The sequence below is a fragment of the Osmerus eperlanus genome, chromosome 12 (genome assembly GCF_963692335.1).
Source record: "Osmerus eperlanus chromosome 12, fOsmEpe2.1, whole genome shotgun sequence".
Classification (NCBI taxonomy): domain Eukaryota; kingdom Metazoa; phylum Chordata; class Actinopteri; order Osmeriformes; family Osmeridae; genus Osmerus; species Osmerus eperlanus.
Window position 1 is genome coordinate 14,279,660 of NC_085029.1, and position 21,913 is coordinate 14,301,572.

Genomic DNA, 21,913 nt, shown 5'->3' on the forward strand with positions numbered 1-21,913 from the left:
ACATCCTCTGTCAAATTGTCTATCCGCTGGTTCTTTTCTGAACTGTGCAAACCCCTCATAGTAAAACAGCTTGTTGTTCCTCTAACTGCACCAAGGTGGTAAATACAGTGTACAGAGTGCATTGCATCAAGAGCCGAGGACAAAATCCGGGCAGAGTTGAGCACATATAGTTGGGTATATCGTTTTGATTCAGTGATCCCGTATGTATCGGTGATACATTTAGCTTTTTACATTTAAATTTAGTCATTTAGTAGACGCTCTTATCCAGAGCGACTTGCAGTACAGTAAGTACAGGGACATTCCCCCGAAGCACAAGCAACACAACGTCATTTGGTTTGCACAGCCTGGAATCGAACCAGCAACATTCTGATTACTAGCCCGATTCCCTAACCGCTCAGCCATCTGACTCCCCTTATCATAGATCATAGATGCATTTTTATCTTCATACCACAACTATCATGCAAATGACATTGACCAAAAGTCTGCCCATTTTTGTGGCACAGCAAACATTTAGTGGTGTGTGTGTACACAGTTCAACAGTCAGCATGACTGATATCATGAACTTCTGGTCCAATAACAAGCCCTAGCTACCATCCCTTTTTAAATGTTCACTCTCCGAACAGACCTTCCCATAAACACATTCCCATCTCTCTGGGCTCCGCTTCAATTTGGAAACATCTTACAAACAAACCCCTTTCTAGTGTGTAAACGTCTGTCAGATTTAATGATCCATTACCGGAAACTAAATATGACTTAGTGTAAATTAGCTGATTTGATCATTTACAGATCTCGAACAAAAATTAGGATTTCACAATGCTACATTTTTGAATGTGTCCAGTGTACCGAGGTTACACACGAGACTCATTTTGAGTGAAGTGTGCTTCGTTGCCCCACAGCGATTGGTTATTCTTTGAGGGACGAAACTAACCCGCTTTTTGATTGGTCCTAAACATTCGATACCTAAAACTTCCTGTTTCCTTCTGTTTGTATTTTAAACACATGATTCACGGAGGGGGAAAGGTTTGCGTTGACTAACATCAAGATGTCATCAAGGAGCAGCTATAGTCGTTTCTTACTTGTGACAGTTATGCTAATTGTTTCCGTACATTGTGAGTTTCATACTTTGGCACATTTAAAACCTCAAGCAAACGACAAGACTCAGGGAAGAGCAGTAGTCGAACTTCTCAAACGTCTTATGGGAAGCAGATCTCGAGAGTTCATTGTATTAGTCAATAGATCTCTTTCCAATGACAGTCTGGATGTGTGCGAGCTCAGATCTGCTAAAAACAATAAAATCGTTGCTACAGGCAGCACGGGTGTTGCTGTTGCTTCTGGAATCTACAACTACTTGAAATATTTTTGTAACTGTCACGTATCCTGGTCAGGTAACCAGTTAAATATTCCACATCCTCTGCCCCAGCTCACCGGCGTTCTGCGCATCAGCACTCAGCACAGGTAGGTGCACGAGATAGCGTGTGAGTCATCTGTTGTTGTGCCATTGTAATTAATGCAAAAGGAATAGTCTACAATGTTATGTCTCAAACATTGCTTGTTGCGGGCGTTCATGTTGTGCATGTGTCATGAAGTGTCTGGTTACTAAATCACAATGCAATGTTAGGTTAAAGTAAGACCGTAGTTCAGCTCTTTATCACCATAAAGTGTTTACTTTACGTTTTTATTTATTTACACATCCCTTGTGCATGCACACTGCTAAAATGTGTGTTCATGCTTCAACCGTGCATGGCAACTTTTCGAGTATGACCCATGTGTTCTGGCATGGGGGGTGTGTGTGAATTGAAATTGTACCATTGTTCCTTTAGTTCCTTGTTTATTGGAAGAGCAGTGGATACTTGCTCCGCGGTCGGCTTTTGAAAGCAGGCTTCAATTATCTGTAGTGCATTAGCCATGCCTCAGCACACCCCAGCTATGTCATGTGCACAGTAGTTAGATTGTAAACTGCATGACAAGCATGGGACCGTTTCCCCATGATTACTCTACAGTCAACTACGATATCCTGCCTTAGAGAAATTTCAGCAACATTTGATTTAGTCTAAACTTAGAAAAAGCCAAAGATATGTCATTACATCAATATTGGCATATTAGATGAAATGTTGGCCTTTGTTAATTGATTGCATTGGCTTTGGCATGGAGTCTTGCTAATTTGCTTTAGTTCTCAGAAATGTAAGTTAATTCATGATAGTGTTGACATTTTCAGTGTACCTGAAGATAATGTTTAGCCTACTTTATGTGCAGCAAATGTCATGTAATTTCTTGAACTTTCTCTCAGATTCCGGTACTACCAAAATGTATGTACTGTGAGCTACTCCACTGTGTGGTGGGACTGGCCACGATGGCAAAGGGAAATCGACTGGATGGCACTTAATGGCATCAATCTTCCATTGGCATTTACTGGACAGGAGGCCTTATGGCAAGAGGTAGACCCCACCACACTACTTCCATAAATGTTGTGGTTTACCATCCAACATTCACATAATTATTTCTTTAATAACACTTTCATTAACCAGACATGAGACTTGTCAATGGAAACATCTGGTTGCATCCTATTGCTTTTTATGGACCAGGTGTACCAATCGCTGGGTTTGAACCAGACTGAAATCGACCACTTCTTCTCTGGTCCTGCTTTCCTCGCTTGGAACCGTATGGGGAATCTGTTCCAGTGGGGTGGACCCATACCACAGTCCTGGCACGTGAAGCAGCTCTACCTCCAAGTACGAGCATTTTGATTGGTTCACATCATAGAAGCCCCACCCACAGACAAGCACACACATGCCAAAGTAAAATATCTCAAATGGGTTGTATAAATATCTGTTGTATATCTCTTTTGTACATTTTAGTTTAAAATCCTAGAGCGAATGAGGTCCTTTGGTATGATTCCTGTCCTACCTGCCTTCTCAGGGAACGTGCCTCAGGGCATCACCAGGTAGAGCTATTTAAACAGTGGAATTTCACACATTAAATGCTTCATTCTCTGTGTTATGATATAATTGTATATAATACCTAATAACATAAGCACTACCTTTTTGTTTATTAGGTTGTTTCCGACTGCAAATGTGACCAAACTAGGGCCCTGGAGTCATTTCAACTGCAGCTACTCTTGTGCCCACATCTTGGATCCCCGTGATCCCCTTTTTCTTCAAATTGGCTCTTTGTTCTTGTCGCAAGTCATGAAGCAGTTTGGGACAGATCACATATACAATACAGACACCTTCAATGAGATGACTCCACCCTCTTCTGACCCCACCTATCTGTCCGCCGTCAGCCGTTCTGTATTTGCTTCTATGACCTCAGGTAAGAACACTGAAGCGTCAGAATCAAAGTACTGTACTTAGCTGAGTACAATTGGAGGTTTCCCAAGTGAAGGAAATGTGTCTTTTTTTTTTTTTTTACCTAGGCCTAACCTAATGCACGGTGACATGCCAGCTTTGTGTTACCGCCATATGTTATGCTCAATTAGCCGTATAAGTGCAGAAAAACAATTTTAATGGGAGGATAATAACCCTGAAATATTCGAAACGGTATAACCCACTGTTGACCTGTTTATAGGTGTAACTCAGACAGCCCTCTCGACCCCTGTCTATATTTTCCAGCCATATCAAGACCTATGCCTTTCTTTTCCCTCACCCAAATCCTTTTTTGTCTGCAGTGGATCCCCAAGCCATTTGGCTCATGCAGGGCTGGCTATTCTTCAGTGACGCATCATTCTGGAAACCTTCCCAGATTCAGGCCCTTCTGAATGGGGTGCCAATTGGACGGATGATAGTACTGGACTTGTTTGCGGAATCCACGCCAATTTTTTCCTACACCAAGTCCTTCTTCGGCCAACCGTTCATTTGGTGCATGCTCAACAACTTTGGAGGCAACAGCGGGCTATTTGGCACAGTGGACCGCATAAACTTTGGGCCGTTCGAAGCCCTCAACTTCCCCAACTCCACTCTGGTTGGTCTCGGTCTGACACCTGAGGGCATTGAGCAGAACCCTGTAGTCTACGAGCTGATGAGCGAACTGGCTTGGCGCAAACAGCCCGTCAACCTGGCCAAGTGGGTGTCACTGTACGCAACCCGTCGCTATGGCAGCACTCATGAGAACCTGGCGGTTGCTTGGAAGCTCCTCTTCAGAAGCATCTACAACTGCACTGTCCCAAACTACAGGAACCATAACCACAGTCCATTGGTGCGCCGGCCTTCATTACGCATGAACACAGAAGTTTGGTATAACCGTACGGACCTCTACGAGGCCTGGAGACTGCTGTATCAGGCTGCACCCCCCCTTATGACCAAGGAGACGTTTCGATATGATCTGGTGGACATTACCAGACAGGCCTTGGAGGTCCTCACCACAGAGTTCTATATCGATATACGAAACGCCTATCAGGGTCAGAAGTTGCCGGAACTACTTACAGCTGGTGGTGTTCTGGTGTACGACCTACTCCCAGAGCTGGACCGCCTTCTATCAAGTGACAGTAACTTCTTGCTTGGAACATGGCTGGAACGAGCACGCTCCCTGGCCCTGAATGAAGCTGAAGCACAGCTTTATGACATGAATGCTAGGAACCAGATCACCCTTTGGGGTCCTGATGGCAACATACTGGACTATGCTAACAAAGAGTGGGGTGGTCTGATGGAGGACTACTATTCCCAGCGCTGGAGTCTGTTTGTCAACACCTTAGTGGAGTGCCTGGACAGGGGAAGACCCTTCAGACAAGATTCTTTTAACAAGGCTGTCTTCCAGGTTGAGAAAGGCTTTGTTTTCAATGGCAGGAAATACCCATCCAAACCTCAAGGGGATACCTATGAGATTGCTACCAGAATATTCCTCAAATATTACCCACAGGCCTTGAAAAGACTTTTGTGAGTTTACAGTCAGACTATCTCATCTAGTCACAGCAAGAAGAATGTCTCCCCTCCTCCCAATAGGTCTGCAGTGGAAATGCATCATAGAAGGACAGTCTCTTGACTTTTAAGCAGGTCGTACACATCACTATGAGGAAGTGTCACAAATCACAATAGGCCGTCACAATATTGACTAACTCGTTAGGTTGCACATTGTCCTGGAGAGTTTTTGGAAATACAGTTGCAAAAAAGAGTGGGAAACCTTTTAAATGAATCACCTTTTCTTTTTTTACTTTAAAGCCTACATTTAACACTTCTAGATTTGTTTCTTGCCCAACTACACAGAATGCACCATATTAACAAACATTTGAAAATATCTGGTATAAAAAAAGATCATTCTAAGTTAATTCAAACATTTTATTTCAGACTCACAAGAGCATAGCAACACGTGCATAAATGTGAACCTCTGAGGAAATCTACATTACAGTAGTTATGTTTGGTACTTGGCTAAACATTTATTGCATACATTGACATCTTGGCATTCTTTGATTCAATCATGACACAATTACCCCTGGTATCTAATGTTGAGCTGTCACTCTTTCAAGCTGATACTACATTGTGAAACTACACCCATGAAACATTTGAATGTATCGAGACTCTGCTCTTAATTATTCTACAGACTGTATGGGATACTTGGTTAATTAAAAAGGTGAATTATATTAAAGGTTTCTTACGTTTTTGTGTTTTCAGGACCAAATGTCAATACTTAGCCTATACTATTTCGCTGCCATCCTTTTGATATTGGTCTATGACTATGTTCATAAGAAACTCCTGAAATGTACATAGGTGTCAATATGCAATTTGATGTTGTAGTTTTTTGTTGTTTCGGCATATCGGCAAATGACTTGTAAATAAATGTTTTCCATCTCAGTTTTTTGTAACTAAAACCTTCTAATGTGTAGTTTTAAATGTGGGAAATGTTATATTGAACTACAATCTAATGTATGTTTTGTGGTAGACACTATATTTACACAATACAATATATCTGTCAATGACTTCAACACAACTAGAAAAGGTACTGTGTGCAATGGGATGTGCAAATCAGAACAATTATTTTGAATAAATGCTATTTTTGTATTTTGGTAAATTAATCAAATACGTCTGATTTCATTTAATTGTCTATGCACTAATTTTCATGTAACACTCTTCCATATGTTTCTAAATTCAAGCAATATCATCAACTTGTTTGATAATACATGTGACCTCTCACATTTGATTTGCTTAGAGTTACATTATATGTTTAAACTTTAGGGGTGGGGTAAACAGTCAATACAACCCACATTCTCCCTGGCCATTCTCACCTCTCAAATCACTTGTATGAGAGTAATGTAATCAGTAGGCTACAAAGGATTCTTCCATCAGAGCTCCAAGCTGAACAACAAGGTAGCCAATTCGCTGGCCTCGGGTGTTCTTCGCACCTTCTCGTTTATTTACATTTCTAAAGACTGTGATAGCAGGGATTCGTTCAAGTCTGTTGAACGAAAGTGGAAACTTACATTCACTCCTGGCGGCATACCTGAATCTCTGCCTTTATCGAAGTGCAGCTACACTTTTAACAGACCGGCAGGGTGCACGTTGATTTGTTGGACGGCTCTATTTTCTTTGTTACTGGAATCAAATCTTGAATCTAAACCTCGAAAAAAATATGATGAAACTTATCGTTAAAGAAGAGGATGGTCGCTATTTTCTCTTTGATTTGGGTAAGATTTTATGACTGATTTCTTTGTAAAGTCTGCTAAAAAAGAGTTGTAGGCCTACCTCGGTCCATGTTCATATAATGTTTAAAGACAATTAACCAGGCGGCCTCAGCATGGGGCCTTGATTGTACCGGTTAAATCGAATGAGAATGCGCTATAGCCTAAATCATTTGGTAAACATAATGATAAGTCATTCCTACACGTAGGACATCTGAAGCATAACGTCAGCTTTACGAATTGTATTGTATTATTTTTGTTGGGCGGGACACAAGAGGTTGAAAATGGGTATGAAGAAAGATGAGCATGGTCACGGTGAGTGGGAGGGAGGACCTCTACAGTTCTCAGATCGTGCCCTTAAGGGCCATAGGCAGGAGAGAGGAAAACAATTAATTGAGTGGATTATAATTGATGGTCTATGATTGATGGTCTATTTTAAAAACGAAATATGGTTGTTCTTCATGTAGGAAATAGCTGTGGGAAGGCCCCTTGTACGGATGGGGAACCAGACTTGAAAAAGTCCAAAGCAAGACCACCTCGCGGGAAAGGATTCGACCAATCAGGACATCTGAAAGTACACAATAGACAAGAGGGGGAGATGATAACTAATGTCTGTGTACAATGTGGTAAATGTTTTGCTCGGCCAGGTTACTTAAAACTCCACATGAACGTTCACTTACCTGAGAAACCCTTCAAATGTTCTTTATGTGGAAAGGGATATAGTAGTAAGGGCGTGTTAAAATCACATATGAAAGATCATATGTCCGTGACAGAAGAACATAGAAATGTTTGTTCTTTGTGTGGAACACAGTATTCCTCTCTTGGAAGTTTGAGAGCTCATAAAAGAGCTGTACATATGGAAATTAAGCCTCACCATTGCTCTACATGTGGGCAGGACTTCGCTCATTTTGGTAACATGCAAAAACATCAGCGGATACATACTGGAGAGAAACCTTTTAAATGCCTAGACTGTGGTCGGAGCTTTTCCAGATCACATCATTTTAAATTGCATAAGAGACTACACACGGGGGAAAGGCCGTATGCATGCTTGGTGTGTGGAAAAGATTTTTCAAGAGCAGACCAGTTGCATTTACACCAGCGACTGCATAGATTAGACAAGCAATTCTTCTGTTCTGAATGTGACAAAGCCTTTTACACATCAGGATGTCTGAAAGTACATGAGAGAACTCACACTGGAGTTAAACCGTATCCCTGTTCTGTGTGTGTAAGAAGGTTTAACACTTCAACTGCAATGAAGAATCACATGCGCACTCATACTGCAGTAAGACCTTATCATTGCTCTGAATGTGCTAAAAACTACATGACATCATCTGCCCTTCAAATACATCAGATGAAACACATATACAATTCTACAGTGGTGGTATAGGACCTTTCTCACCTTTCAATCCTTAAACAGGACACAGTCTATTTGTGGAGCTTAAGTGTCACACCAGTAACATTTTATTGTATTTTTAAATTAGATGCTATTTTCCAGTGACTGGTAGTAAATTATGTTGGATGTTTCATTTCATTCTTACTGTAGGCTAATCGTTGTTTATTTTTATTTTTTTTAACTTTGTGATGGGTGTTGCCTATTTATGTATGCGATGAAATAAACAACAATTAACAAACACAATATGATTGCGATTATATATTTTTCTACTCAAGAACAGGAGTAGCCTACATAAAGTTAAAAACGTCTTATCTGGTTGTTAATGGCAGTTGGCAAACCAGTATAGGTGCATTTTGACTGGACCGGAGTGCGACTACTGTATGCTAAAATTACAGGATTGAGTATAAAAAAATGAATTGAAAGGAATCACACACATCATATCACAATCACATGTTGAAAAGGTGATAAACTAAAATGGATTAGACTACATTTCCCAGATATCCTAAATGTTTTCCAGCCAGTGAGCAGTCTGTTTACCATGTTCGTGCAGCTTTTTCCTGCCTACTACCCAAGCTATCTATTTGACAGGTCAGATAGTATTGGCTAAATGACCGTGATTTTAACGAAATCGTAAGAATGTTGATAAGATCATTATAATGTAGTATGTATTGCGCTTGTATTTACATTTGCAACATCCTCCAAAATCCCTGGCTTGCATACGAGTAAGTTAACTATACAGAGCTAGCGTAGCTAGCTAGCAATTTGGACCTAAGCATACATGTACAAAGCTAACTAGCTAGTTACCTTGATCAGACGTAAGTTAGCTAGCAATATTCAAAGTAGATTAACGATACCCCACATCGCCAGGCAATATAATTGATATGTATGGAGCTAGCTAGCTACCAGTAATATACCTAGCTACTGTAGATGGTTGACATCGGGAGGGACCGCTGGTTAACGTTTTTAGCTACTTCGCCACTTGTTTGAGATGTTAGATAATTACATATTTTATCACTTCGAGTGATACTTTACCCCATGGCGACGATGGTCTAATACCAGTAAACTGTGATTAGACAACTGACATTGTTTTTGAATGTTTGTTAGCGAGCCTATCCTGAAATGTATAACAGACGGTACTAGTAGTAGCTAGTTTGTTTAGAGGTCAATCTCAAGTGTTCAGTCTACTAGCATTAACCGACTAGGTTGTGAACTGTTTACAATACTGATTCCCTGCTGACTCTTCTCCACTTTTAGACACTGAATCAAGTGTTCCTGTCCAGTTGCTACCATGTCCATGTTCAGCACAGGTATACTGGTGCTCACCTCACCTCTGCACACCCTCCCCCTGCGCATTGCTCCAGTTCTTAGCTCTGCTGCACAGGTAGTGGAGCGCACCCTCTATGTCCACCTTCACCCAGGCCTTAACCTGAGTAGTGGCGGCCAGCCTCGGCCTGTCTTCATCCCCCCTGTGGTGGATCTTTCCAGCCTTATTACCCGCCTCTACAGCAATGCTGCTGATATCTGTGGGCACCTAGATATCCGTGTGCTGCTCACCAATGTCCGCAGCCAGGCTGGTTCTTCAAGCCCCGGAGGTTCAAGTGGCCCCTTTCCAACTCCTCAGATCCTCTCCCAGTCCCCAGAGGTAGTACTGACAGATTTCCCCCTACAAGACCCTGGCCAGTCCTTGCTTGTATCCCAGTGTTTGCAGAAGTACGCCGGCCACTGTTACGTCTGTAACCCTGGGTTGGCCTCGGTGCTGCTTCACCCCGAGCTGCAGAAACTACAGAAGAAGGAGGAGATGGGGCAGGTGGAAGAGGAGGGACAAAAGGGCTGTGAGATGAAGTTGGAGCCCATGGAGATCTACAGTGATGTGGTGGTTGGGGGAACATTTGACCGCCTTCACGGTGCACACAAGACTCTGTTAAACATCTCGTGCCTTTTGGCGAACAGGCGATTCCTTATTGGTGTGTGTGACCAGGAGTTACTGAAAAGTAAGTGGATTAGTCGTAGCTGAAACAGTGAACTGGTTAAACTTGGGCAGCTGGGCATTATCAGTTCTTTGTATTTCTATATGTTTCTTTTTCTGGGTAAGTCTTAGCATTTTTACACAGCACAAGGTACTTGGTACTATAATTTTAGCTTGTAAATAACCCAGAGAACAATGATGTATTTATCTAAATATAGTTAAAACTACATTCTAAGCTCTTAATTGAGTTGCCTTTTCTCTGCCATTCTCCTCTCCTCCTCCTTCTGGTCGTAGAGAAGGTTCTGAAGGAGCTGATCGAACCTTACACCCTGAGGGTCCAGCGGCTCAGAGAGTTCCTGTTGGATGTCAAACCTTCGCTGCAGTATGAGATTGTACCCCTGTCGGACCCTTTTGGACCCTCCGTGGTCGACATCAAGCTGCAGTGCATCATAGTCAGCGAGGAGACCAGGAAGGGAGGCGAGGCAGTGAATAGGAAACGCCTTGAAAATGTAAGGTGGCCGATGTGTCTTGTCATTTCAGTGTAACTCATTGTGATGCCTTCAAGTTAATCATAAAGGTTTGGGGATGGTGTTCATTGTTAGCATTGCACCGTCTCTTTGAGACTATAGCAGTCGGGGCCCATTGAGGCAGCACAAGCTAAGTGATCTTTGAACTGGTGGCCAAGAAAAGTTAGCGGACGATGTCAATTATCACGGGAAACTTCCTCAGTGGTGTGCTGTAATGTTTTAGATTAGATAAAACTTTAATTATCCCCAGAGGGAAATTCATATATCACAGCAACACCAAGAAAATGTACATCAAAAAGATTAATATAATAAAGAATCCAAAATGCACAGTAATAATCCAAGTATTCACTGTAAAGATGCAAGTATACACGTAATATTACAAGTATACACAGTAATAATACAAGTTGACTTGCACTCCTACACTAACTGAGTTAGTGTGTGTAATATTTCTGTTTTGTTTAGATCTGGTTCTGTTTTAACCATGTGTAGTTTGGAGCAAACCACACAATCAGTTTATATTTGTTTGCCAAACTCCAGGGGCTTCCAGGGCTGGTATTACACGAGATCCAGCTGCTGAAGGATGCTCACCACACAGAGACCGAGGAGGAAAAGATCAGCTCATCCAGCCTTCGCTCACGCCTCTTAGGCACCCTCCTCAGAGCCCCTAAAGTATGCCCATTTCCATCTTTCATATCGACCTTTGGTACCATCCCAATTTAGCATATTTCGATGGATGCAGCTATTACGAAGCGGTCTGAATCTTTTTAAGGAGGCCATCTCATACACTCCTTTTCCGTATATCCCTGGTCCCTCTTGACTCAGGACATGCCCCATCTCCCAGCTGTACCCTATGTGATTGGCCTGACGGGGGTGAGCGGCAGTGGGAAGAGCTCCATTGCCAGGCGTATGGAGGCCCTTGGAGCGGCATGCATCGACAGCGACCAGCTTGGCCATGAAACGTACCGTCCAGGGGCGAGAGCCTACCACAGGGTGGTGGAAGAGTTCGGCACTGGTGAGGGAATGTCTCTTTGTTTGGTGCACTGTTGGAAGGTCTCCTGGGTCACTTCACACTTAGTGTGATTACAGTGTTTCCCACAGAAGGTGATTGTATTTGTGGCGGTAGGCAGGGGCGGAGCCAGACGTTGTAAAGATTTGTGGCTCAGCCCAAACTATGTCCTAGTATCGGTTAGATGTAAGTGTAGACTTCAACAAGCATTTTTTATTGCATTTTTGGGATCTGAATTTCACTGTATGAATTTAAAAAAGGCTGTGGAAGTGGGTAACTATGAATCTGTTAACATTGTTGGGGGGGGATTTTCCTCAAGTTGATATAAACCAACTGAAAATAATGCATAAAATGTTCATACAGAAGTAGCCTGTTTAAATAAAGCTTCACTTCTCATTTCAGATGTTCTAAATGAGGATAAAACTATCAATAGACGAATGCTAGGAAGAAAAGTATTTGGAAACAAGGTAACGCAGGTCATAAACTGTATTACCATTTGTATTTGTACTGAATTAGGAGATATGTTTCTGATGTTAAGGATATCACTGTATTTGTAGGACAGGCTGAAAGCACTTACTGACATTGTGTGGCCTGAGATAGCACTTCTGGTCAAGGACAGAATCCAAGAAGCTGGAGATCAAGGTATGTCATTGGAAGCTGTGGATCGATGTTTCTGTGGATAGGCCTACATTGTCATTTTACACTTAGTCATTTAGCAGGCGCTCTTATCCAGAGCAAATTACAGTAAGTACAGGTACATTCCCCCGAGGCAAGTAGGGTGAAGTGCCTTGCCCAAGGACACAGCGTCATTTTGCACGGCCAGGAATCGAACTTGCAACCTTCAGATTACTAGCCTGATTCCCTAACCGCTCAGCCATCTGACCTACATGTGCAGTACAGATTATATGTTAGCTGCTATGTTGGAGTTGACTGCCTGACATTCACACAGCTACATTGGCCGTGAATGTGTCTAAATATAAAATGTAATTTATTCATGTACAAATTATAAGTGTATCTCCATGTGACCCATGAATTCGTCCTACCCAGGTAAACGGGTGTGTGTGGTAGATGCGGCGGTTCTGCTGGAGGCTGGTTGGACAGACATTGTCCACGAGGTCTGGGTCGCTGTAATCCCTGTAGAGGAGGTAATAACCTATGTTACATCCCTGGCCCAGTCTATCCAAATTTAAAGGACATTTTCAAGGGAGGGTTCAGGAAATTCAAACATTCTTGTTTTTGTATCCAATAAGACAAAGTTTCTTTTCTGCTAACTAGTCCAAAAATGGTCTTGCCAACAGCCCTGTCTTGTGAATCTTGCTCAGGGCTTGCTGTTGATGTCAAAATATGTCCAATAGTTACACCCTCTGACACAGATGCACAATTGTTTCAATTTGTTATTGGAAGAAATGCAAGCTAATGAGAAGCATTTGCTCTTAAATTTTCTATCATAAAATATTTTACTCCATACCCTGGTTTTCCCAAGTCAGTTACCAATGTTCCCTTTCTAATTTTCCCACTTCCCTACCAGGCAGTGCTGCGAATCACAGAGCGGGACGGCTTGCCGAAGGAAGATGCAGAGCGCAGACTAGAGAGCCAGTGGTCCAATGCGCAGCAGGTGGAGCAGGCTAATGTTGTGCTGTGCACGCTGTGGGAGCCAGAGGTCACCCAGAGACAGGTGAGGGCACAGCCAGAGGCATGGCCTTGAACTGCAACTGAAGCATAAATCCCATTTACTATGGCTACTCCATGCTATGTGATTTGTGGTTGGACAAACGAGTCATTGTCAACGGAGTGTAAACACACGTTTTTTTTCTCCATTTGTAAGGTACAAAAGGCCTGGAATCTTCTCCAGGAGAGAATCCTTCAGAGACAAGAAGAGGCCAAGTCACCATCATAAATTGTGGCCAAAAATGGCCCTGAACACACACACACACCTGAGTCATGCAGCCCCAAGTGAAAGACATAAACCTGTCCCTGCCGACCAAAGGATGAAATGTCACAAATGACAGACTGAATCATAGTCATCATCATTTAGTGGCGATGGCCAAACAGTTGAAACGGCTGATGTGCCGTTCTCGTGAAACCAGGTGGATGTAACTCCGAACAAGACTCGGTGCCTAAATGACTTGTCACAGTAGTTTTTTAAATGTAGTTTGTTTATTAATTTACAATGCTGCATTTGTTAGCTGATTTTAAAAATGAAAATGGCCTGTGGATTTACATCGAAAGTGGTTAATGAGTTTGTGCCCTGTTGCTTAAAAATGGATCTGCTTTTATATATACATCATTGTTTAGGCTGATTATGAAAATCAGACAATCCTTACTATATATTCTGAAGACCAAAATGCACTGTAAATAAATAATATTTCAGACATCAAAATGAAGGAGTTTAAAACTATCCCACAACTTTCAAGTAAAATAAATGGATCATGATGAATCAGCTATACTTTAACCTTGATTCCAAGGGTTTCTCATCTTACTAGCAGACCCGCACCTTAAGAAACATTTAGTGTGGATCAACAGTTGAGACCATACCCAATCTCCCTCTCTGTTTTGTGTTATCTTCGTCAGTCATTGTGACCCACCGTCGTATTGCGACAACTTTACTGCATACAAAAACAAAGTGAAGCATTTTCTTTTAACCGTTGGGCTCTCTCAGGCAGCACAAGGGTTAAGTCTTTTCACAGCATTTGTTGTTCAGAGCTCAACAGTTAATTTGGCTGTAGACAGCGCCCTTCCTCGGTCATTGGTGGCTCTGCACTCGTAAACTCCAGAGTCGGCAGGAACCAGGCCAGTCAGGACCAACACACACAGGCCATCCTTTTCGTACTCAACAGTGACCCTGGCAGACTGCTCAACAGGGATTCCATCGTGGAGCCATTCTACCTTTGGTTCTGGGTGACCTGCCACAAGGCATGTAGGAAAGAGAAAAAAACACAGAGCATGCTACATGGAAAAGAACAATGAATCCATCCAGTGTCACATGAAGACCATGCACATGTTTGTGTTTTCTTGCTGATACCACCTTAGGTTCATGACATTTTATGTCGCAGAAGAAGCTGGCGAGGCATAATTAAGCATGAAACGTCTGATCGAAAAGACAAAGGACCTTACCCTGAATGTGGCTGGTCAGGCGGGCAGTGGCACCACTGGGTAAGGTGATGTCCTTTAGGACCTTGTCAAAGTAAGGCGCACTCTCTAGCTTCTTCTCCAAAGACTGGATTGCCAGCTTTGCTTCGGGGGCCCCAGCTAGGTTCTGTATAAGGATAGGAAAAACCATGCTTAACCAAGTGGAACACTGTAGGTTGTAATACAATCACCAACCCAGATGCAGCTGACCAGGTTCTAAATCGTATATAGGATTTTATAAAACAATTGGGTTCTATCGACTTATTTAGCTGTTTCTGATTGGACGAGAGATGTTCCATGAGTTGAAATATAAGAGTAAGTTCATGTTTCTCACCCTCCCCAGAGCTGCATGGAGGATATGGCTTGCTGGAGAGGTTGCCCATACGTTGTAGTGCCAGAACAGCTTTACCTGTTTTCTTTAGTAGGAGGTAAGCAGAATTCACTGAATGGACAATACCAAGCATCTCTGATCTCTTCTCACAAATCAGTCAGATGTAGTCTCTCTCTCTCTCTCTCTCTCTCTCTCTCTCTCTCTCTCTCTCTCTCTCTCTCTCTCTCTCTCTCTCTCTCTCTCTCTCTCTCTCTCTCTCTCTCTCTCTCTCTCTCTCTCTCTCTCTCTCTCTCTCTCTCTCTCTCTCTCTCTCTCTCTCTCTCTCTCTCTCTCTCTCTCTCTCTCTCTCTCTCTCTCTCTCTCTCTCTCTCTCTCTCTCTCTCTCTCTCTCTCTCTCTCTCTCTCTCTCTCTCTCTCTCTCTCTCTCTCTCTCTCTCTCTCTCTCTCTCTCTCTCTCTCTCTCTCTCTCTCTCTCTCTCTCTCTCGTTATTTTGGTGAGGTACCCTCCATTTGCGCCTGGCCAGGAAGTGTTTCATCTTGTCTTTTCTGAGGGACTTGGTGGGTCGGCGGATCATGGAGGTGAAGGAAACCAACCAAGGGTGGGCCAGAGCCTCATCACATGACAGCCGACATCTAGACATTAAGAGGAGGGAAAATACAAGTATGCCATTTGTAAATGTACTTTGGTCTCTTGTCAACATGCCCTTATGTATCAACACTCAAGTAGTGACACTTACCTTATGTCCTTCTTGAGAAGGGAGCCAATGAAGTCTTTAGCCTGGTCAGAGATGTCCTCAAAACTGTCTTCGTCAAACTTGTAGCAAGCAGCCGTCACTAGAGCCAAGGTCTCTGCATCACTGTTACCCTGGAATGGGGACTCACCACTCAACCTATGACAGGAGAGGCTAGATCTAGTATACTGTAAAGGCCTGTGTTCTGTACACATCCTCCCTTTGCCACAAGAGTTGGATTGTTATAAGACAGTATTAGAGCAAGTTCATACGCTTCTCTGAATAAACATGACTCACAAGACAAAGCAAATGACTCCAATGCTCCACATGTCTGTTTTCAGGCCGACTGGTTCATAATTGATGACCTCAGGGGCCACAAACTCTGGGGTTCCATGCAACAACATCAGTGGAACAGCAGGATCTATAACAGACAGGTGACAAATTCAAGATTTCAAGTTGTACAATACTATAAACTACGCCCAACATATGAAACAATAATTGGATATTGACCTTGTTCAATAAATCTTACCTTAAGATATTCACTGGTCACAATTTACAATCTTGCAAGCTTTCTCCAAACCTCCATACTACCAGTGCATTATGACAATTGAATTCATGATAATATACAAACTAGAAAAAGTTATCTTTCTGTACCACACACACAGAAACACCGACCAACCTAGTCTATGGGCCAAGCCAAAATCAATGATCTTGATACGGGTTCCAGTGGTGTCCACACACACGATGTTCTCAGGCTTAAGGTCCAGATGGATGATATTCTGCTTGTGAACATACTGGATACCCTCCAGGAGCTGCTGCATGTAGCGAGCACATGTGGGCTCATTGTGTTCGTAGTTTTCGTCCACAATGCGTTCAAACAGCTCCCCGCCGGCGATGCTGGGGAGACAGACACACAGAGCCTATTCCTGAGTTCCCATGACACAGCTGAAAACAACTGGTATGTTCACAGTAGTAGATTTTTCTTATGGGGCCTGAAGGTAAAGAAAGGTTCAAGTAAAAGGACAGACCATTATCCTTTTACATTTCATCTTTGAAGAGATGGGTATTAGAATCACCACCTCGAACAGAAACTCAAGGCACAAAGTTAATCATACTCACTACTCCAACACCATGACAATCTCAGAATGGGTATGGTAAGCCCCCAGGCTCTGGACCAGTTTGGGGTGGTGGAGACAGTTCATAAGCTCAATTTCTCGGAGTGCTGCAGCTTTTTCCTTGGAACTGCGTCCTTTGTAAAATTTCCCAGCATGCACCTGACCTGTCTCCTTGTGAACCAGACGGAACACCTGTCCATACTTGCCCCTGTTTGAAACCATGAAACCATGTTTTGCATAAGACTTAATAGGGTAAACACATGACAAACTAGCAAAGTGTGCAGAAAATGTCTGTTTCATTATGTTAAAGAGACCGACTATGTTGAAAACATGTTGAAAGAATAGAATTAACCAATACTTACACCCCCAGCTTCTCATGTATGTTGTAATGGTCTTTTACTTTGTTTTTGGTGTCAATGGTAAAAGTGACGTAAGATTCATGTTCTTCTTTCTTTTCTCCTTCAAATGTAAAACACAGCATCATAATGCACATGGAGTCACTGTGTAAAGTCCAGGCAACATACAGTGAAAGCTACCAGTAAAATACATCACGTATCTAACCTTTAGTGTCCATCTTGACGCAGTCGGACATGTTACTCGGCTCACTGGTCCCCACAGAGTTGGAGGCCCTCACCCTGAAGCGATACTGCCCCAGAGGCTCCAGGCCTGAGCGTACCCGATACGAGGTGTTCATACAGTGGGTGGTCAGTTCAGTCCAGTCCCCAGGCTTGTCAGGAACCTCTTGTCTGACTTCTACTATGTAACCAGTGATGGCGCTTCCGCCGTCATAGCTAGGCCCAGTCCAGGAGAGGACCAAAGACTTGGAGGAGAGTTGGGAGATGACGGGGCTGGAGGCTGGGCGATGGGGGCGGTCTGAGGAGGTACATAATCATGCATAAGGAGAGGTGACCTAACCATGACAAATATTATGTTTGGGTTGTTACTTGTTTGAAGGGGAACTAGATTTTCTCTTCGGCCTTACCTATGACACTGAGAACGACTGTGTGATAAGCACAGCCCCTTCGGTTCCTCACCACTAGGGTGTAGGAGCCGGCATCATCTGAACAAGTCTGGGATATCTCCACACAGCTCTCCGTCTCACGACTCTTTACATTGGTCCGTGGTCCATTTACAAGCACCTGTTGAGAGAGACGTTTTAGCAGTACTTAGCTAGGCCAGGTATACAGACTTTTTGCATCATACCTGAATAAAGGAAGTATTATTCCTAGTATTTCCTGGAAGTAATCATTTGAACAGACGCAAATGCTGTGTTTTTTTTCCAATAGCTAATTTAACAGACAACAAACACATACCTTTTCTCTGTTGTGGACCCAGCAGGACACCACAGGAAGACAGAGACTGCTAAAGACACAGTGGAGTCTGGCAGGCTTCCCAACCCTAACCTCCATCTGCTCTTGGGAGCCCTGGAACTCCACTGGAGGACCTGTGTGAGAGGAATTCAGATTTTTCAGCTCGGCAGTAAACATACCTCTGTATGCCTGCGCCTCGTCCATTAATTGTATATGTAGCAGGGGACAAGTACCTTTCTTCTCAGCGTGAGAAATACATGGTGTTGCGTGGGAGGGTGTGAAATGGTTGAAATGGGTGAGTCTCACAGCGAATGCGTGAGACTTTACAGCCCTGGTGGAACTAGTATGCATTTGGACTTCATGTACACAAATAACTTCGCAGTTTTGTGTGTCCTAACCAAGAGCACTCCATAATGGATAGAGCAGTGTACACAACATCTCATCGCATTTTTCACCAGACAGGATGAAGCGGTATTTTGTCACACAGGAAGTAGTTGTTTCTCTCACCGTTATGTAACAAGGAAACACTGAGAGGCTGACTTCCTGCGATAATGCCATTATTTGTGTCATCACTTCCGGCTTCAACTTTGCAATTCCTCAGAGGTTCTTTAACATGAGAATCCTTAAGAGGATGCGTAGGGGTCTGTTTGTTTCCTAAGACGTCATGGAGAGACAAACGGAGCAAAGTGAGTTCAATTGAATAAGTAATATCAATAAAATATCCATGACAAAATTGATGTGTATCTGTGTCTGTTCATACATGCATTCTTATGTTTTCACGTTGATAGATAAACACTTCAAATCTCCATTACCAAGACCTTCAGCTAACATCAGCAAGGAGACATGCACCATTAATTTAATCTGATCTAAATCTTAGCTGAGTGGAATTCTAGTTCTTATGTGAGGGTTGTCTTTTATTGAAATATTTTTACTGTTGATTGTTTTTTCTACAGGTACACTCTTGCACTCTTGTGGGGAGTTTCATGTTGTTCAATTGTAACTTGTTTAACTGCATGCTCTAATGGTTCTTCCCTTTGGCACTTATTTGGTTTTCCACATATATGCTTCATGTTTGGCTGCTCGCAATGTTTGGGGCTATCTCGTTGTTATGATCAGTGACCTACGCTCTTTTGTAAAGCTCTCTCTTGGAAGTCGCTTTGGATAAAAGCGTCTGCTAAATGCATAAATGTAAATGTAAATTGAAGTTACAAGTTAGTTGAGAGCAGCGGCCAGACACTTTAAAAAGAAAGGTAATTTTTGCGTGTATGATGAGTAGCCCTGCCTGTGATTGGAATGCCCAAGTATGACTTCAGGGTCTCAAGGAATGTCTTTGTGGTTTATGGTGACATTAGTAACCATACCAACGGTGTAATTGTCTGTTTACCAATAGCTTGTTCCCACTCATGATACTTTTGATAACTACTTCGGCACCATTGCAATAACAATCCTATATTGTATCCAAGTCTGAGACAGCCAAATACTTAAGATATATTATTTACATCTTTCATCATTATGTATATGAGAAAAGTCTTACCTTTAGATGCGTTTTCCAGCTTGCTGTTCCCCGGAACATCAAGCTGTGCTCCCCTTTCTACAAACTTGGGGGCAGATGGCTTAAGCACCAGATGAAAAGTTGACACAAAGGTCTTCCGAGGGCTCGGACCACCTTCCATCCTCAGGGTGGAGAGATAGACAAACCTGGCTAAAGCAACACCAACAAGTTCATCAATTACATCCTAAATAGTGTTCCTAAGATGCGTACGATTTTTGTACACATCCACCTGTTTATATCTGTGAGTAAAATCCATGGACGGCTGCAGCACACTACTGAGACCACGACTGATACTCATGCCCACCACAGGAAACTGCTAACTTTATCAGACCCAATTAGGAGGCGAGCCTTCCCCTCTCTCACTACAGAGAGAGCAAGAAAGAGAAAGAGAGAGCGAGTGTGGTAATGCAGGCAAGGAGTCAACGTCTTTGGGACGAAAGTGCACGAGGTCTTTACTTGGGAATAAACAAGGGTCAACAAAAACAAAGGTCAGGAAACAAAGGTCAGACGCCACACGGCCATAACATGAAATAATAAGACTCCACAACGAAGTGGAAAACATCTCGGTTTATATAGCCGTCCTAATTAGTCCCAACATAAAACAGGTGCGCACTAGAACTCCGGTGACGCAGACTGGCGCACCGTCGCCGTGCGCTCCGTGACAGTGAGAGAGTGCGAGACACAAAAAAGAAAGTGAAATGGGAAAGGGTGGATAAGAAATGTACAATGTGCTCACCTGAAGAGGTTGTTATAAAAAATTAGAGATACTGCACACTCGTGTCTTCCATTTAACGAGAATACTTTGACAGGACATTACATCAAGACTACAGAGAAAAACAGACTTACCTAATGCTTTGTGGTTGCAGTTGAGCAAACCTTTAGTGACACGGAATCTTGGAGAACAAGTAGGGCAGCTTTTAAAGAAGAAATTATAAAGAAAAAAAAGAAAAAACAAAGTGCTTCCATTTTTTTTAAAATATATATATATATGAATGACACAGTAATTCTTTGGTTATAATGTATTTGGTTATATGTGATAAATATGAGTGTGGCCATATGTCAGTATGACCCATTCAAGTGTTAGATCATTGGGTACAAGCCCAGACAGAAAGCACATTGTTTTTCCTTGACAGCTTCACTAAGGTGTGTCATTGTGTTGTGGCACGCCTTCCGCTTGTGATATGACAGTAAAAGACGTCACTCTCTCATGGACATTCATTTTGTAGTGTCACTTAAGTTGGTGCTCCTCCAATTCTTTTCCCCTTTAAAACCCAGTTAAAATACGTTGGCAAATCACTTAACATGGTGGTGGTAGCTGTACTCAAAGCTCAGACTCAACAATTTCACAAGAGCTATGAAAACAGAAATAAATGACCATAGATTTCCATTAATGCACATGTATGTGCATTACATGTGTTGAACAATAAAACTATGTGAATAGCTTCTCAGTTGTTTTTTTCTCTGAAGTATCAAGTCAATCCAGGGAAAACCATAATGAATGACTATATTTATCACTTTAGTCAACAAACATTCTCATTAGGTCTGAAGGGGAAAACAGGCATGGGACATTTAAGTAATCCCATATGCCATGTGCATCCCAGTAATCCCATATGCCAAAGTGCATGCCAGTCATGCACTTTGTGTTAAGTCTTTATTGTGAAGACTGTGTACTTACAAAGTGAGATACAAAGTGTCTTTAACCATAGATTGTAATCTAATCTATATCGTTAATTGTGAATAAATAATCTGATAATCATCATAATGCATTGTTTTATGTGTCCGACATGCTAGATGTATCCGTCATAGAGCTGGAAACACCACATAAATGGAAATTGAGCTTTAAAGAAATTGGTTTTGTCCACGGTTCTCAGACAATATTACATAGCATATCATGGAAACACAACAATCGTTAATTTACACATTCCATTCCACTTCGGCACACTAATTTTCAATCAGAAAGAACTTTTGCTAATTTATTGGAATTCAAAACAGGAAAGCAAAGAGTGGGACGGGCAATGTTTTCGTTGTACGACTTGGTATTTCAACTATGTAATTGTTTTGCATCCTGTTTCCCACAAACCCCTTCACTACTTATATGGTCCTCGGTCCACCAGTCAAGATTCTCCTAACATTCCAGCCATCATGTTGAGAAACATGATTTAACTGGGAAATAGTGCCCCCCAATGTATAAACATTTCACTCATTATTAAGAGAAGATAAAAGTCAAACAAAATCACTATAGAAGGCTT

The 21,913-nt window shown here is 42.4% G+C and overlaps 3 protein-coding genes across 6 annotated transcripts; 2 read left to right on the top strand and 1 right to left on the bottom strand.

Annotated features, from left to right (window-relative positions):
• The first annotated feature begins 983 nt into the window (after positions 1-983).
• naglu (N-acetylglucosaminidase, alpha) lies at positions 984-5,995 on the top strand. Its single transcript, XM_062475494.1, has 6 exons — positions 984-1,455; positions 2,288-2,435; positions 2,583-2,729; positions 2,856-2,941; positions 3,053-3,309; positions 3,665-5,995. The coding sequence occupies exons 1-6, from the start codon at positions 1,043-1,045 to the stop codon at positions 4,870-4,872; spliced, it is 2,259 nt and encodes a 752-aa protein (XP_062331478.1). The 5' UTR covers positions 984-1,042; the 3' UTR covers positions 4,873-5,995.
• A 2,534-nt stretch (positions 5,996-8,529) lies between these two features.
• coasy (CoA synthase) lies at positions 8,530-13,986 on the top strand. Of its 2 annotated transcripts, none has more exons than XM_062474796.1 (10): positions 8,530-8,719; positions 9,252-9,988; positions 10,258-10,472; positions 11,028-11,159; positions 11,313-11,502; positions 11,899-11,963; positions 12,054-12,138; positions 12,544-12,641; positions 13,025-13,171; positions 13,322-13,986. In XM_062474796.1, the coding sequence occupies exons 2-10, from the start codon at positions 9,286-9,288 to the stop codon at positions 13,391-13,393; spliced, it is 1,707 nt and encodes a 568-aa protein (XP_062330780.1). In that variant the 5' UTR covers positions 8,530-8,719; positions 9,252-9,285; the 3' UTR covers positions 13,394-13,986. The 2 variants fall into 2 exon arrangements, with proteins under 2 accessions (XP_062330780.1, XP_062330781.1); XM_062474797.1 differs by having other exon boundaries at positions 8,534-8,627.
• A 1-nt stretch (position 13,987) lies between these two features.
• Positions 13,988-20,682, bottom strand: LOC134031243 (myosin light chain kinase, smooth muscle-like). 3 transcript variants are annotated; one of them, XM_062474795.1, is made up of 16 exons: positions 19,647-19,982; positions 18,620-18,766; positions 18,116-18,246; positions 17,785-17,941; positions 17,364-17,675; positions 17,165-17,261; positions 16,807-17,010; positions 16,367-16,584; positions 15,985-16,108; positions 15,694-15,846; positions 15,460-15,589; positions 14,960-15,041; positions 14,836-14,841; positions 14,611-14,745; positions 14,166-14,399; positions 13,988-14,046 (listed from the first exon to the last, which is right to left on the bottom strand). In XM_062474795.1, the coding sequence occupies exons 1-15, from the start codon at positions 19,783-19,785 to the stop codon at positions 14,194-14,196; spliced, it is 2,241 nt and encodes a 746-aa protein (XP_062330779.1). In that variant the 5' UTR covers positions 19,786-19,982; the 3' UTR covers positions 13,988-14,046; positions 14,166-14,193. The 3 variants fall into 3 exon arrangements, 1 of the variants encoding a protein (XP_062330779.1); XR_009931864.1 differs by lacking the exons at positions 13,988-14,046; positions 14,836-14,841 and adding an exon at positions 20,511-20,682 and having other exon boundaries at positions 14,260-14,399; positions 14,611-14,752; positions 19,647-19,814; XR_009931863.1 differs by lacking the exons at positions 13,988-14,046; positions 14,836-14,841 and adding an exon at positions 20,401-20,538 and having other exon boundaries at positions 14,260-14,399; positions 14,611-14,752; positions 19,647-19,814.
• Between the last annotated feature and the right edge of the window lie 1,231 nt (positions 20,683-21,913).

Bases quoted from the DNA above. Each gene is read 5' to 3' on its own strand.
- naglu (XM_062475494.1), top strand. From the start codon at position 1,043: ATGTCATCAAGGAGCAGCTATAGTCGTTTCTTACTTGTGACAGTTATG. The intron at 1,456-2,287 runs GTAGGTGCACGA...ACTTTCTCTCAG, and splicing joins CGCATCAGCACTCAGCACAG to ATTCCGGTACTACCAAAATG. The intron at 3,310-3,664 runs GTAAGAACACTG...TTTTGTCTGCAG, and splicing joins ATTTGCTTCTATGACCTCAG to TGGATCCCCAAGCCATTTGG.
- coasy (XM_062474796.1), top strand. From the start codon at position 9,286: ATGTCCATGTTCAGCACAGGTATACTGGTGCTCACCTCACCTCTGCAC. The intron at 11,503-11,898 runs GTGAGGGAATGT...TTCTCATTTCAG, and splicing joins GGTGGAAGAGTTCGGCACTG to ATGTTCTAAATGAGGATAAA. The intron at 12,642-13,024 runs GTAATAACCTAT...CTTCCCTACCAG, and splicing joins CTGTAATCCCTGTAGAGGAG to GCAGTGCTGCGAATCACAGA.
- LOC134031243 (XM_062474795.1), bottom strand. From the start codon at position 19,785: ATGGAAGGTGGTCCGAGCCCTCGGAAGACCTTTGTGTCAACTTTTCAT. The intron at 17,942-18,115 runs GTATGTGTTTGT...CTCTCTCAACAG, and splicing joins GGGTCCACAACAGAGAAAAG to GTGCTTGTAAATGGACCACG. The intron at 17,676-17,784 runs GTAAGGCCGAAG...GTACCTCCTCAG, and splicing joins AGTCGTTCTCAGTGTCATAG to ACCGCCCCCATCGCCCAGCC.